Source organism: Apis cerana, linkage group LG9, assembly GCF_029169275.1.
Source record: "Apis cerana isolate GH-2021 linkage group LG9, AcerK_1.0, whole genome shotgun sequence".
NCBI classification, from domain to species: domain Eukaryota; kingdom Metazoa; phylum Arthropoda; class Insecta; order Hymenoptera; family Apidae; genus Apis; species Apis cerana.
Window position 1 is genome coordinate 11,618,454 of NC_083860.1, and position 15,294 is coordinate 11,633,747.

At 34.0% G+C, this 15,294-nt stretch overlaps 1 protein-coding gene across 14 annotated transcripts in view; it reads right to left on the reverse strand.

Annotated features, from left to right (window-relative positions):
* Window positions 1-15,294, reverse strand: part of LOC108000569 (protein kinase shaggy-like) — a 153,923-nt gene that overhangs the window by 19,461 nt on the left and 119,168 nt on the right. For 10 of the 14 annotated variants that reach the window (XM_062079711.1, XM_062079704.1, XM_062079715.1 and 7 more), the window contains one exon: window positions 6,644-6,676. The exons of 2 other annotated variants lie outside the window; for them this stretch is intronic. In XM_062079711.1, coding sequence (XP_061935695.1) covers window positions 6,644-6,676 — 33 coding nt within the window. Of the gene's footprint in view, window positions 1-2,882; window positions 4,548-6,643; window positions 6,677-15,294 lie in introns of those variants that run through there. 2 more of the 14 variants (XM_062079716.1, XM_062079710.1) reach the window with 1 other exon arrangement.

Genomic DNA, 15,294 nt, shown 5'->3' on the forward strand with positions numbered 1-15,294 from the left:
AACGGGAGGGAAACTGTGACTAAAAGGTGCTACGCTCGCACGGCTTAATCGATTAATCGATCGTACAATAGTCAACAAGATTTTCCTTCTTTTCTTCCGTTTCTCCTCTCTCTCTCTCTCGGTTTCGATCGAAGGAGAGATTCCAGATGATCGAACAATTTTATTTGGCCAAATTGGTATCGGCTGGCTGCTCGTTGCAATTAGAGACGGAAAAGAGAAGTGGAAGAGGTTCTAGTGAAGTGATCGGTGTAAGGTTAGAATTTTCTTAGCTTGATAGTCCTATTTTCGTGCAGTAATCAGCGAGTTTGCTTGGGACGAAAGCAACGCGTAATGTATTCGAACGATTTCGTCGATCGATTTTCTGGGATAAAAATCGTTTCGCGCGAAAAAAAGAAAAAAGAATTAGATCGGATGGAAGAAAGAGAGAGAGACACGCACAATAAATCATTCCGTGGAAAGAAACAGAGGTCGAATTTACCAGGAGATTGCGCAACCTAACAATATGACGAGCATAAAAATTCCAATCCGATCCGTGACGCGATTTCTCGACACGCTCTCGATGATCGATATAATTTAATAATAGGTTGCCACGAGAAAAGTAAAATTACCGTGCGGACCCTTCGATAAAGAGCGAAGAGTTTCATGGAATCGATATTTATATTTCAATCAATGATCCTCCCAATAATTCGACAAACGTGATTCGATAAATCGGTCGTATATTCTTCCAAGTAATTTCGATGCCATTCGTTTCCATTCATCGATGGATAAGTGCTTCTTTATTCTCATCTAAAGGAAAAAAAAAAAATAATAACAGGAAAATATTATTATTGGACAGAAACGCGTTAAAATTCCGCGCTAAAATTCGTGAACGTTTTCGAATACAAAAAGCGGAAGTTGGCGTCAACGGAAACGAGATTGACGCAAAATGCACGGTGAATTCGGTGATGACTCTTTTACCCCGAGATAAATTCGTAATCGAGAGACAGAATCAACATACCATTCCATGAAATTCTGTGAAATTTCCGTAATTGCGTAATAGGGAACGAAAGAGCAGCAATTCCAGTCTTTATTTTCGATTCGCTCATTGTTCTTGAGAAGGATCGTAAGATCGGCGATGTGTATTTCATAAGTTAAAAATTATCATATACTTTTGTATTCCAAATTTAATCGTTGTCACGAAACAAAGAGACGGAAAATTTGCCAACGATCCGTGTTCCGAGAGAACGAAAAAGAAAAAAAAAAAGAAGAAGCGATTTCAAGGCTGACGATTAAACGCGCGAATGAACGGGACGTGACTAGGCCACATGGAATTCTTGCCAATTCGCGTGATACGACGAGCCACGAAGAATCGTCGGAATTGTCGTGGATGGAAAATTTGCTTGGTTCGCGTGTTACATTTCGATACGAAGATCTCCGAGGAAACGCGATCGATCCTTGCGATCCACGAATCTTGGCAACATTTTTTAAAAGAACTCGCGATATAAATTTGGCCAACGGGAAGAAACACGGTCCTCCGTATCTTTGTATTTCGATCCATCTTCGACGCGTAAGATTAACATCGATTTCGCGTTAACGAGAAATCTTATTTGCCAATTATCGTTTTCGTTCGAACATATATTTTTTTTTAGAACGAATAATCGCCTAATTTGAAGAATTAATTGAGTCACATAATTTGAAAAATTATGAGAATTCGTCGAAAGGAGATGTGAATACGAGACGAGATTCTCTCTTCAAATACTTGAGCGTAATCGAAAAATAGCTACTAGTATTATTTATAAGCGCGAGATAGATTTTTGTTGGCCCGATAGCTATGAGAAGTTGGAGAGAAAAATACTACTTCTCCCGTGACGAGTTTCTATTGGATCGCGATCAAACCCGTCTAAATTCGTCGACGTCACCTCTGACGTTTTTTCTACTAATAATTCTTCGTAACGATGACGTCACTTTTAATCGAGCCCTCTGCCAATTTCGCGTGCAACGAACGTATGGCAAACGTTCAAAAAATAAGGTTCGAAGGAAATTATAGAGTTACGTTTTATTAATAGTCTTCGCTATTTTATTAATACTCCTTAACGATTATTACTTCTTCATTCAACTCTTCTACTCCGCCTTCTTCCCTCTTTTTCCTTCCATGTATCATTACATTCGATGTTTGGAAATTAGTAATTTTAAAATTCCAAAAAAAAAAAGCGATCGTAACGCGAAGGAAGCAAAGATGTTTTGGCATTGAGCGAGGTTATTTGTTTTTTTTCTGTTCCAGCTAAACACAAAAAACACTGACGAAAATGGCGATAACGCCATAACTATTAATAGAAGGAACCAGTCGTACCGCTTGCGGCGATGCTCGTAAAAATAGCTCACGATCCATTCGAAATCGAATGAGATTCCACGCGAACGATCGTCGCTCGAAATGGCTATTCGTGATCGTGCGTATGGATACTCGTTTCGAAATCAACTATCGGAGAATTTTGATGAAAGATCCCGAGACGGGAAAATGATCGCATCTGGCCGGGCAAAGTTCGCTTCCAGTACGCGGGAATTATTATTTCGATCGGCGTTTAGACTCGTTTAAAGGCGTTGATTGTAATAATCCGAGAGCTACTCGGATAAATCATTTCGGTTAATCATTCTTGCCTCTATATACACAGCGCTACGATAGGTCGTTTCAATTTGTATTTAAGCATTCGAGCGTACAATACAATTTAGCGGAACACGCGATGAATTATTTTAAACCGGGCGGGCAAACTTTCGAGAAAGGGTTTAGGATTAGGATCGATTAAATAACGAACGAAAAATTCCTTTTCTCGATTAGATTTTCGATGCGCGCGTAACGGTAACGCGGCGAAATGAGGAGAAAAAGGAAACAACAAGTTATGGCTTACCGATCAATTTAGCGAGCTCGCACAAGAACCACGAAGGTGGAAGATCCATGCCGGTGATCAGCACAGATGATCACGCAACGATACGTTATTGGGTTTTACGAACGATGTAGCGTTGTTGTTCAATCACAGTAACGAGAAACGCAGCATTCGATAGAACTCGGCCCAATTGTCGGCTATCGTCAACCGTCGCGCGAAACGTTTTCACGAACACGCATCGCAATAAGACAGGATTATCGATATATAATCGGGCCCGATAATGAGATTTACCGACCACGCTTTCTCACGGGCCGACGGATTTTAATTATTCCGCGTTATCACACCACAAAATCTGCGACCACCTCATGTCGAACCGGTCGTCTCGCGCACACCTTTATCGCGTACTTTTAACACCCTCCCCGAACTCTTATGATCGTGCAAGATGGAGAATTTTTGATAAAAATTCGTTTCGATTGTCGCGCGAACGAGCGATTATCGAGAGACGTTAGACACGTTGTTTGAATTTCGATTATACCGGAGAAATTATTTGAAATTCACGCGTCGCTGGCGAGAGTGTTGGTATTTGTGAAGATTAACGATTCTAGGAGGATCGTCGATAGCGTTGCGATTGGTCCCCTCTCGTATATACAATGACTTTCATCGTGGTTTCGCGATTATCCCCAGTGTTTGTATATTGCTAATTTTCCGATTCGATATTAAATACTTCCGAATTTCTCGATTCGATTCTCCTTTCTTTCTACACAATCGACTTAGTACCGATATCTCGCTCGCTAAGAAATAAGACGACAAATCGTACGTTACGATTTTAAATTATATTCCGTACAAATCGTAATCAGAATTGCACAGGAATCGTTTTTCCCCCCTTGCTCCCCATCTTTAAACGAAAATATACTTTCGATCATCTCTGCTGTATACGCAATCCACTATACTCGTATTTTCTTCCCTTTATTTTCGCGATCGAATCATTCTCGATGTGTATCCGAACGTGTTTGCAATTTTCGCGTCTCTTAATCGCGATAACTTATCTCGGTACACGCTTGATCGTTCGTGCAAAATAGCAAAGATACATTAGTTAAAAGATGTCAATTTTTTTAATCTCTCTCTATTTGTTTTCAGAGAGCAAAAAAAATATTCACGATTGCACTTATACGTATATATATTTTAATCTAACGTTTTTAAATTATTTCAAAATATAACGAAACTATTAAACTATTATATATTATAAAATTATAATTTCTACCTCAGTATATCCGTATTGATTTCACTAAATCGTTAAAAAAAAAAAGGATCACGAATATGAAAAAATGTTTTCTATCGAATCCAATTGCATTGACCAATCGGAACGCATTCGATCGAATCTCGACGAGTCCTATTATACTAACCGGCTTCGGAATATTCGTTCCCTATTCCACGTTCCTCGCGCGTAAAGAATCAGTTTTAACCACCAAGCCAGCAATCGTGTCAAGACACCACACATGTAAGGATTCTAGGGATTTAACGGAAGCTCGACAGACACCTACATATCTGACAAATATATTTCATTACGAGGTGGAAACGAAACAATGTCCGCTTATCTTTGACGCACGAGCGACACGCGATCTCGAGGCAAATACGTGGACCGCATGTACGAGCGCACGAAATTTATTTAACTCCAACAACTTCTCGACAACTTCGGGCTTACGCATTATTACGAAAAAGTTTTAAACTAAGATAAAGATCACGAATTGCAAATTAACTGTCAACTATCGAAGCTTCTTGTATTAGATACTGGAACGACAGGATTCCATTAATTTTACGATATCACTCCCCTCCCTTTTTTTTCGTCGTCCAAAAATTTTTAAAATGTACTTTCTTTTTACGATTCCACGATTGTTAGTCTCTTATCTATCCAAATGTTGCCTTACAATCTTTTCTCCTTTTTTTAAATTGTTTTTATGAGAAGGAATTTCATTGCGATTAATTCTTACAAGATCAATTTGACCGTTTTTAAAACTTTCCTTCGTATCGATATTTTTATCGATCTAATATAATATTTTGAGATCTATAGCGAAGTCTAAATTTTTATGAAAAACTCTAAAAGAAATTAAAACATGGCAACGCGATATATTACGGCAATATAATTTTTCAAGATTTTATCATTATACAATTATTATATTAATCGTTTTCTTTTTGAAAAACATTTTTTCAAGTCAATTTTATCAAGAAGAACGAGCATTAAAGAGATACGTATTCGGATGTCTGAATGATTTTATTACGTTGCTTTATAAGTACTACTAATTAATAACTAATAATATTAAACGTAAATGTAAATTGTTTTATTTACGTTACATTTAGACAAATTTCACGCGTTATCTCGATCATAATGAAACGATCGATCGAAAGCAAATATTTATGAAAATTGGTAGGATCGATAGATTGGGTAATCGCGAGCGAGCAAGGTCAGATATTAACGAATTACAACTGCGAGCACGTTATTGTCTATGGGATCAATAAGAACGAGGTCGCGAGAGTGAGAACGATTCGAGATCACTCGAGGGTAATAGATCAGAGCGGATAATGGTATTGTCGGTCTGAGAGTGTTCACCAGGCTCGGAGTACCGATCGACTCGACGCCGCATGAATGGAGAAAGGTGAACACTCGTATTCGTCAAGGGTAGCCTTGCGAACAGCTGATTCCTTCTCGCCGCGATGACAAATCAATGGAACATAGACCAGATGTTCACCGAGAGAATGACTCTGCGCGCGAATCCTTTCGTCCAAGTATAATATCGTGACACGTGAATTTCAAGGGCAAACGCGGCCAATCCGTCGGAACGATCAAATTGTCGTTCGCTATATATTTCTGGTTACGTTTTCGTGACGTGTCGAATCTATTTTACGCTAACTGTTCGAAGTCTTCGACAACGACACGTGTTCCGCATCTGGATATATAACCTCGATCGTAACTTTCGTGGTAATAAACTTTCTTAAAATAGAAACGATTTTTCAAGATCGTCGTCGAGGTGTAAATTTCGTTCGATGGATTAGTTACGATGGTGAAGTAACATAAGATAAATTATGATGAATAAACGATCGATGGTTTGATAGTTAGCATGAATTAATCATTTTTTAGTATTTGGATTATTGATTATTATAAGACATTAAGATGGACTAATTTATCCCTGGAATACTATAACCAAATATTATATTTCCCATTCGTTTCTCGTCTCAAATATCTTTAAAATGTAATCATTAAACATTTACAACAATAGTTGTAGTAACTGTTAGGAAAATCAAAAATATTATTCAATAGCATATCTGAATTTATTTCAAACAATTTTTACTTTATTATAGAGTTGTTGTAAACTTTTTACACCATTTAAATTCTAATTTAATATCTTATTTTCATAACTGGAGAATATAGTTTTCCGACAAAGATTAATAAGAGATATAAGCATAGATATATAGTATCGCAGGGCGTTCTTCCGTCATAAAATATCGATAATATAGATTGATTTAATATTTCTCATATTCCTCACTAGAGGGCTGTACCACTAATGATAATAGCAGTAATGTAATAATAATAATAATAATAATAAAAACAATAATTATAATAATAATAATTGAAGAGATATCAATTAAGATATATCAAAAATCCAAGTACTAAAAATTAGATAAAAATATACATATGTTTTTTTCTAATTTCTCTTTGTAAAAATTCATTTAATTTCTTACTTTGTGAAGCATAGTTTGAATAGCATCTACGGTAGTAATCGGAATATTACCTTTTTTTAATGTTACACCACCAGCCGGATGACCTGAAAATGAAACAATAAACCAAACTGCGGCATTTCAACACAAAAAGGTAATCTAATTATATTATTCTATATAACTATATATTGTGTTTCGTGTGTACAACGAAAGGCGTGCTCCGCTAATTTCAAATCAATAAATTCATGTTTGGAAAGCGTGACTATTTTATAAATCAAGTTTTATTAATTACTAATACAGCCCGAGCAAAGCGTCACGTGTTATCGATTCAAACGTACGGGAGAATCGCGATGCTCGAAAAGAGTGAAACACGATATTTTCCGATGTTATTCCCGAACGTATGTTCTGCTTTACTGACCGAGAACCACAGTTATCATGAAAGTGGGGGCGCCACTTAACGCAAGAAAGTGGCGCCCCTTTCGGTGTTTAGTCATTTAATCAAACATCGGTGTAGGCGCAAAATGGCGTCAATAGAAAAGCAATCAATCGCTCTTTCTTAGTACGCATGATTTTTTTCCTTTCTTTCCAAATCAGTACGACAATAAACTCAAACACATTAACCAAACGTAAACTTAACAGATCTTCCCAATAAAATATTTTACAGATTAGATATAATAGCACATAAGACAGAAGACGAAAGAAAATTTACAACTTTTTTTTGATAGTTAGCTTTCCACCACCAAAAGTTTTTTATCTAAACTTTAATATTTAGCGAGTCATTATAAACAAGATAAAAACTTATTGTTGAAAATAGAAATAAACGAAACAATAGTCTTCGAACGATTGGTCCAAATAATTTTCGTTAAATCGAAACAGCCTGTGACAGCACCGTATACGTACGTACGTATATGTATAATACACATATAAGACATATGTGTTGCGCTCTCGGGAAATTGATCGCAGAAATTTAATAGCAGCTATTTAGAACATAATGTGATTGAGATCTAGAGCCACGATTTCTTTAATCCTCTATTTCAATCTCACATTAAATTCCAGTGACCTTGCACAAATCTTAAAGGGTATAGCCTATTCTTAGAACAATCTAGCTAACTACTTTTAAAATACTTTTATCACGAAACTATATTCTATATCCATTAATCCAAAAATCCTTTTTTTTTTAAATATATATATATATATATATAAATTGTACAAAATTTGTCATTAATTGTTTTTTTTAGAAGACATTTAAATACATACTATCTTTTCTATAATATTAATGCCTAAATCAAATTAGATTCATCGATAATTGGTTAGTCAAATTCGAAGCTCGAACCTCGCAATTATTTAATATGTCGTAAGATTTATACAAAAGAATCGATAATAGAAAGGATCTTGCGAAAAGAAGGATCGATGAAAAGTCCTCTAGTGGCGAGTACAGGAGCTGCTGCCACACCCAATTTGTTCCACATCTAGAAGATGTATAATACACTTCCTGTGTTTCAATTTTTAATTATGCTTATTTTCATTTGTACATAACAATTCTATTTTTAATACGATAGATGCGTATATATATATTGTCACAAATAACACCCGAGATAGTTTCTTCCATTTCTACATCAACCGTCAATATTTGCATACCTATTAATTATACGTCTCGTATTTATCGTCACATCTTGTCAAATCATACCATATAAAACTATAATTGACGATATCGTTAACGATTTATTCACGATCACTTTTATCACGAATAAAACACAGATATATGAATATATGATCCCTATGCCATTACAATAATGATCACTTGTCCATTGAAAGCATACAATCAGATATCATCCACGTGCGTATACGTGCGCGTTCTCACCAAAGAAAGAGATAAAGCGGATGCACGATAGCACCCTATAGTTAATATCATCAGGCGATAGTAACGAAAAGCAAACAGTTTTGTGTGTATTGAACAAACAGCAGATTTTCATTCGAAAACATAGAAGCATCAAAGTATCCTTCGTTACATGCATCGCCTGTTGTCACAAATAAAAAGGAAAACTTCGCTTAAATAAATTGGAATTTGGATCATCAAACAATCATCTATCGTCGATGATTCAAGTCTTAGCCGGCAGCAAGATTATTCCGTTAGATAAAAATTACCATATTATTTGGTATTATTGCTCGTGACAAGGAGCAATTGGAAAACATTTCAATTTCAATTTATCAAGAAGAAGAAAACCAGGCTACGAAACGTTGAAACCTTTCAACTAAATAGAACGATCGTGAAAGAGAAGAGAAAAAGAGGTGATCTTAGTTTAGACGATTGAACGAGCAAGCAATGCCACGTCCCTTTCATTAAGTTATCGATTCGAGATGATATAATGGATTGGAAAGCTTTCTTCCGTCAAAAAATAAGCAGCCTACGCGGCTGCCCGTGTACTGCACAAGCAAAGTGTCACGCTTACAAACGAGCGAGCTCCCCTTTATCCAACCATTCCCATTCTTGGCCAAGCTTTGCAACACGGATGTAGCATTGCTGGAACGTCTGTCGGTTTCCGGGGTCGGAGGCGGAGACGGTTTCCACTCGCGACGGGGAATTCTCCGCCGCTACATGCGCGTGGAAAACTGCGAGGTAAAGTGTGTCACGGGGAGAAGAGGAGGAAATAGGAGAGACGGAGAGTCAATGAGCTCGTTTCTCGTCGTCCCTCGTAACGCAACCCGCCGAGGCTGACCTTGCAGCCGGAAAAACAAGTCGGTTTTGGCCCGATACCAGAATTTTGCGTTATTAATAATACATCCAAAAATGCGCGGTTGATCCGCGTTCATTATCCTTCGTTGTTGCATTCTCAAATTCCGGGATTATCTCATGGAGGAAAAGTTGGATAGAGAGTGATTAGTGAAGACGTTGATTTTCAATTCTGTCTTTTGATCAGCGATTTCCATACTTCTCTTTAATTTTATCGATTGTCGAAAAGGAAATTTCCATTTTGTCCACTTTAACAAACGCAAATTTTCCACCATTTGATCGCACGCAATCACGATTCCAGTTAGAAGCATTGTTTCCATCGATCGTTAATTTTTTTTCTTTCTTCCACGAAACCAACCGGACTGTTATCGCGATGCCTTTCATTCATCTATCGATTAATTAATTTACCAAATGCGATCTTGGTTATATAACATTACAAAGTAATATATATTTTTCCAACGTTATTCATTTAACGTTACGCTCTTCGTCTTGAAGAAGGAAAAAGTAATCGATTAAAAGTACTGCAAGAGCGTTAGAAAAAATTAATTTAAACAATTTTCTATATTTACGTATAATCGATAGATAATATTCTTCGTATTTAATCTTTCCCAAAATTATATTCTTTCACTTTATATGAAACACGCTTTAAATTTGATATTTTATAATTCATTGTAATATTTAATCATTTTTCTTTCAAAAAAAAAAAATAAATAAATAAAAGAGAGAGAAAGAGAAATAAGACAAACTCGTAATTCATCCTGGCTATCCTCGATAGAAGAAAAACAACCATAAAGAAAACATGCATCGAGCAACGAGGCATTCGTCTCTTTAGAACTTAACGAAGTAAAGTGACTACAATTCGCCGCAGTGAACCGCCCCTTTCAAACGAAATACACACCCACGCTCTGGCTCGGGGTCAAAATGCATCGACACGTGGAAATATACGCGTTCAATATATATCGCAGGATCGTTCGCGAAATTCATGGAAAGGATGATTTTCCAAATGCGATAATCGCACGGAAGCATGTATGACTAATAAGATGGAACGATGTTTACGAGTTTGAACGAATGTTTAATTAATTTATACGATGTGAATAGCTAAGAAATATCGTGCAATGAAAAAAAATAGTGTAATTATTCTTACGCTTATTCGATTATTCGATTATTGCCTCTAAGTTATGTATATGTATACGACACGAGATATATCGATGACAAAATATGATACAGTACTTCGATAACTATGTTTGGAAGAACAAACGTACAGGATGTGTCATTTCGATACGTCAATAAGCGTATCTCGAAAACTATACTGAATCGGTGAGAATATGCGTGGATTATAGAAATGAACAATGAAATTTTTTATCGTCAAATAATCAAAAGACGAATAATAACTGAAACGAAGTCGATTTAAGTGAGATTCGTAATTATCATCTTTCTCTTTTCGGGACGTAGAATAATTTTGATTTTCAAAGTTCGACGAATCATATATTCCTATAAGCGATAATATAACTATTGAGAAACTTGAAATAATGCAGTTTATAATAGAATAGGAGAGCACTAATGATTTTTTAATTTTAATTTATCATTAGAAACTTTAAGCGCATAATCGAGCATTATCGTTAAGATTAATAATAAATAATTAATATTTCATTAAGCTTTTTTATATCTAAAGTTGTTTAATTTTTTTTTTATATGTAAATATAAAATATAAATATAAAATCAATATTATAATTAATAAATATCGATATCAATTTTGTTTTTTATGCCTAAACACATGCTATTCAAAAGATTAAAAGTAAACGTAAGTTTTTTTTATATCGAGTAATTCGATCCAGATAACATATATGTATATATAACTAATATAACGGTTTATATCTAATTTGTATTTATCGTTCTTTTATTTCTTCCCGATGTTATAATGAACTTGTTAGATCATAGAAACATGAAGACAGAAAAATGAATTATCGCGAATTATTCGATTCGAAAGACTAGATTTATAGAAAAAAAGGAATCGAGATTTTTGATTTGTATAAAAATCATTTTGTTAAGATATTACGAGCATTCGATAATTTTTGAATGGACGAAAAAAAGCGATATTTGTCACACTTTAAAAACAAAGAATAAATTACATCGCAAAATTGATTAAATTTCGACGATCATTTAACATTATGTTCGTTCATATATATTAGATTGAGATAGATTAGATTGAGAAATCTTTGTGTATGATACTGTATTTTGACAAATTTAAAAACCGAGATAAAAAGTGAGTTCGACTTCCTTGAATGTATATGTTTTCTTCATTGCACAATTTCTCCAATTCCTTTCTTTTCATCTTTTATATTTTATGATTTCTTAATTTGAAGATAAAATTATTGATTGAGAAAAAAAAAAGAAAAAAAGAAAATTCAATTTTAAGATAGAGCTGCCAAGATTAATGAATGAATGAATAATGAAGTTATTTATTTCGTAAAATTTTTCAAATGTGAAATCTTTTGAAAGATTTTGTTTCCGTAGAATTATTCCGCAGATTATTAAAAAAATTAAAAAAACAAAGTAAATAATTTTCCTCTCCAAATGTTCTTATTTTAATTCAACAAGATTTTGTGTAATAAAAACAGCGATCACGCAACATTTAAATTTTCACGATCTTAAAGAAGATTAATTTCCAAATTCTGGGTAACATAAGTTGGCAACTAAATACGAAACATCATTTTAGCGATGAGAGATAGAGAAATCTTCTTTTGGAACGAGGCAAAGGCGGTTTGGATAAATCGTTTTGATCATTTTCTCCAATTAATATTTTTTGTTTTATTCATTTACAGTGAAGAAGAATATAACGTTTGTGGAAGAAAGTCGAAGAGAAAACGATGGTCGATAATTAGTTCGCAATTAAAAAGCTATGACTAATTAGTTTTTAATTGCGGGAATTTTAATTGAGATTAAATATTCGAATTCCTTTCCTGTTCTTTATCTTTCTAATTTGTGTCGAACGGAACGATATTCGAGAAATAAATCATGCAGATTAAACATATACATGTGTATGTGAAGTTGTCCAAGGTTAGAAATGGAAAGTTTAAACATCGAAGAATAATGCTCGATTTGGCGAGGAAATGAATAATAATTTTTTTCATATAAATATTTTTTTTTTTATATATTATCGCAACATGTAACGTGGAAATTATTTTTTTTTAAACGACTGTTTTAATTATTAATATTTATCACAGATATTTTCAGATTTATCTCGCATTATCTATTTCTTCTTTTTTTTCAGTGGTAACTATAGAATTGTTTTTTTCTGATTTTTTAAACAATCTTTAATTGTGATGCTTGAAATAATTCAACGATCGTGAAATTGATTACACGATTGACCAACACTTAGAGACCTCGAACAGTTTAAAATAATATTTTTGTCTAATGCTGATTTATATCGAGGTAAATAATAATTCATGGTATGTATCGCATCATTATTGATTTATAAACTCATACTTGCCATCCTTTAATGTTAATGTTCACATACGTTTAAATAAAAAATAAATAATTAAAAAAGAAGACTCACGATCTTACATCAAAGATTTACAGTGCATGAGCAATACCCATCTGTTTACGAACTCTTCAAAAGAAATTTAGAGAGAGAAAGAGAGAAAGAGAGAGAGAGAGAGAGAGAGAGAGAGAGAGAGAGAGAGAGAGAGAAACTATGTAAGGATAATCGATACTTGGCTGGCGAACATTGGTACCAGTACTGTCTCCATTCTGCCTGGCAACCACGAGATATCGATATTCGTAATTACTTAATCGGCCATCACGCGCGATTATTTATAAATGCGATCGGCGTCGTTATTCTAGTCGAACAATGTGCCGCGAAATTATCGACCAATTATTATTTTTCGAGATAATTAAACAAATAAATCTTAAATCTCTCTAAAAACGAAATGCAACGATTTTAATTCCAAATTTATTTAAGAAATATTTTTTTATTTCTTTATTTCCAATTAAAAAAAGCTATATATGATTTGCATCGATGTTCGGCAAAAAAAAAATTTTTTTGAAATACAATAAGGTTAAGTATTCTCATTACTATTTGCCATTAATCATTATTAATTTATGCAAATAAAACCTGGTTTTTTCCAAGTGAAAAAACTTTTGTAAGAGATATTGAAAAAGAAAAATAGAAAAAGAAAGAGGTAGAATTAAAAAAAAAAAAAAAAAACATTTATCAATGATGTATCGACAAAACGGAATGATTAATGAATAAAGAAGTCCGATTATTTGCATTCGGGGTGATGAAGTTATCACTAATTGTAACGTAAAAGAATGAAAAAGAAACGAGACGAATCAGCCAATTGCAAAACTCGCGTGTCGCGAATGGCTTAATATCATGGGGGCATATTGACCCAGATAACGACACGTGAGCCGGTAACGTGATCAACCTTCTTGCAACGCAAACAGCCACGAACTTTAAACGTGAACGCGTCTCATCCTCCTCGTGAAAGATAAATTGCCATGAATTCATAAGAATGGACACGGTGTTTATAATGAATGTTTGAAATGAAAAAGGCGGAAGCGGAACTGGGTAAAAAAAAGATCAAGAATTTTAAATTTTGCATATACGTAAAAAATTGTCCAAAGTAACCAATGAAGCAAATCCACTTAAAGATCAAAAGAACAGAGAGGAGCAGTTTCGTTCGAGATTCCTCGACACGCTTTCTGCTTTTTTTTATGGCATGGCACGCGAGTACCGAAGAGAAAGAATCTAGAGTGCACATGCGCACGGCTTCTCTAAAAGATTCGCCTCGATTAATGCGCTGTAGATGACACTATTCTTGTGACGTGCATGCCACAGAACCACGTCCATCCGTTCCGATTCCACTTCAATTGAAGATTTTTTCATTTTACATTTTGTTTCCTTTGAAATACTCGATATATCGCCATAATACTGACCCAGTTTCTAAACGACTACCATGAATGTGATCATTTCAAGTTGATGTGCTCACAGATTCGGTATGAATTTTTCATCCTGTTTGACGAAATGAGGAAAATTTCTCGGAAATTTAAAGGAAATTCTAAAGAAGAAAACTTGCTATTTAAAATTGAATAAGAAACATTTTTATCAAACGAAAATTGATAAATATAAATAGTATATATATATTGCAACATTTTTTACATTGCAAATATTTTATTAATTTTAATGATGATTGTTTCATATAAATTTTTAAGATTTTGTTAAATCGAATGTGAAATAAAATTAATCTTAATTGTATTATTGAATATCAGAAAGTATCATTACTATTTTTATCGATTTTTCTCCAATGAAAAAATTGATTTTATCATTACATAATTTATATAATTCAGTTTAAGAATTAATAAACGATTCTACATTCATCTCATATATATATTTCTTTTGTTCATGCCGAAAAAAAAATGTCTATTTGAAAATTATCTCTGACGAGATGACAAGAACGAATTTATTAATATACATATTATAATTATATTATATTACAATGCATATTATAATTACTGAGAAAATAAATACTTATATATAATGATAATTATCAAACTGCTGTTTCATTTATGCAATTATGGAAATTGATTAAATAAGCTATAATAATTGATTGATAAAAGCTTCGTTCATAGAATAAAATTGAAAGGATTTCTCTGTTTATTTCATAACTTTGTATTTTTGAAAGTAGCAGAATGCGAACGAAGAAGTAATGATTTTTCTACATATATCTTTGCACAAAGGCGATTCGCCAAAAATATATCGTATGATGCACGCGACACACGTCTACCGTTCGATATATCGATAGGAGGTGCGGCGATTGACACCAACGTGAACGAAAACTTGTTATTTCGGGCCTGTCGATGTTGTATACATAAAGCTCTTGGTCTGTTTTAAAAATTCGTCGACGAAAGCTTTTTCGAGTATGACATTGAAGAAAGATCGTCATAATATAAATTATGAGGAACATCGATAACAGATCATGATATACAATGTAT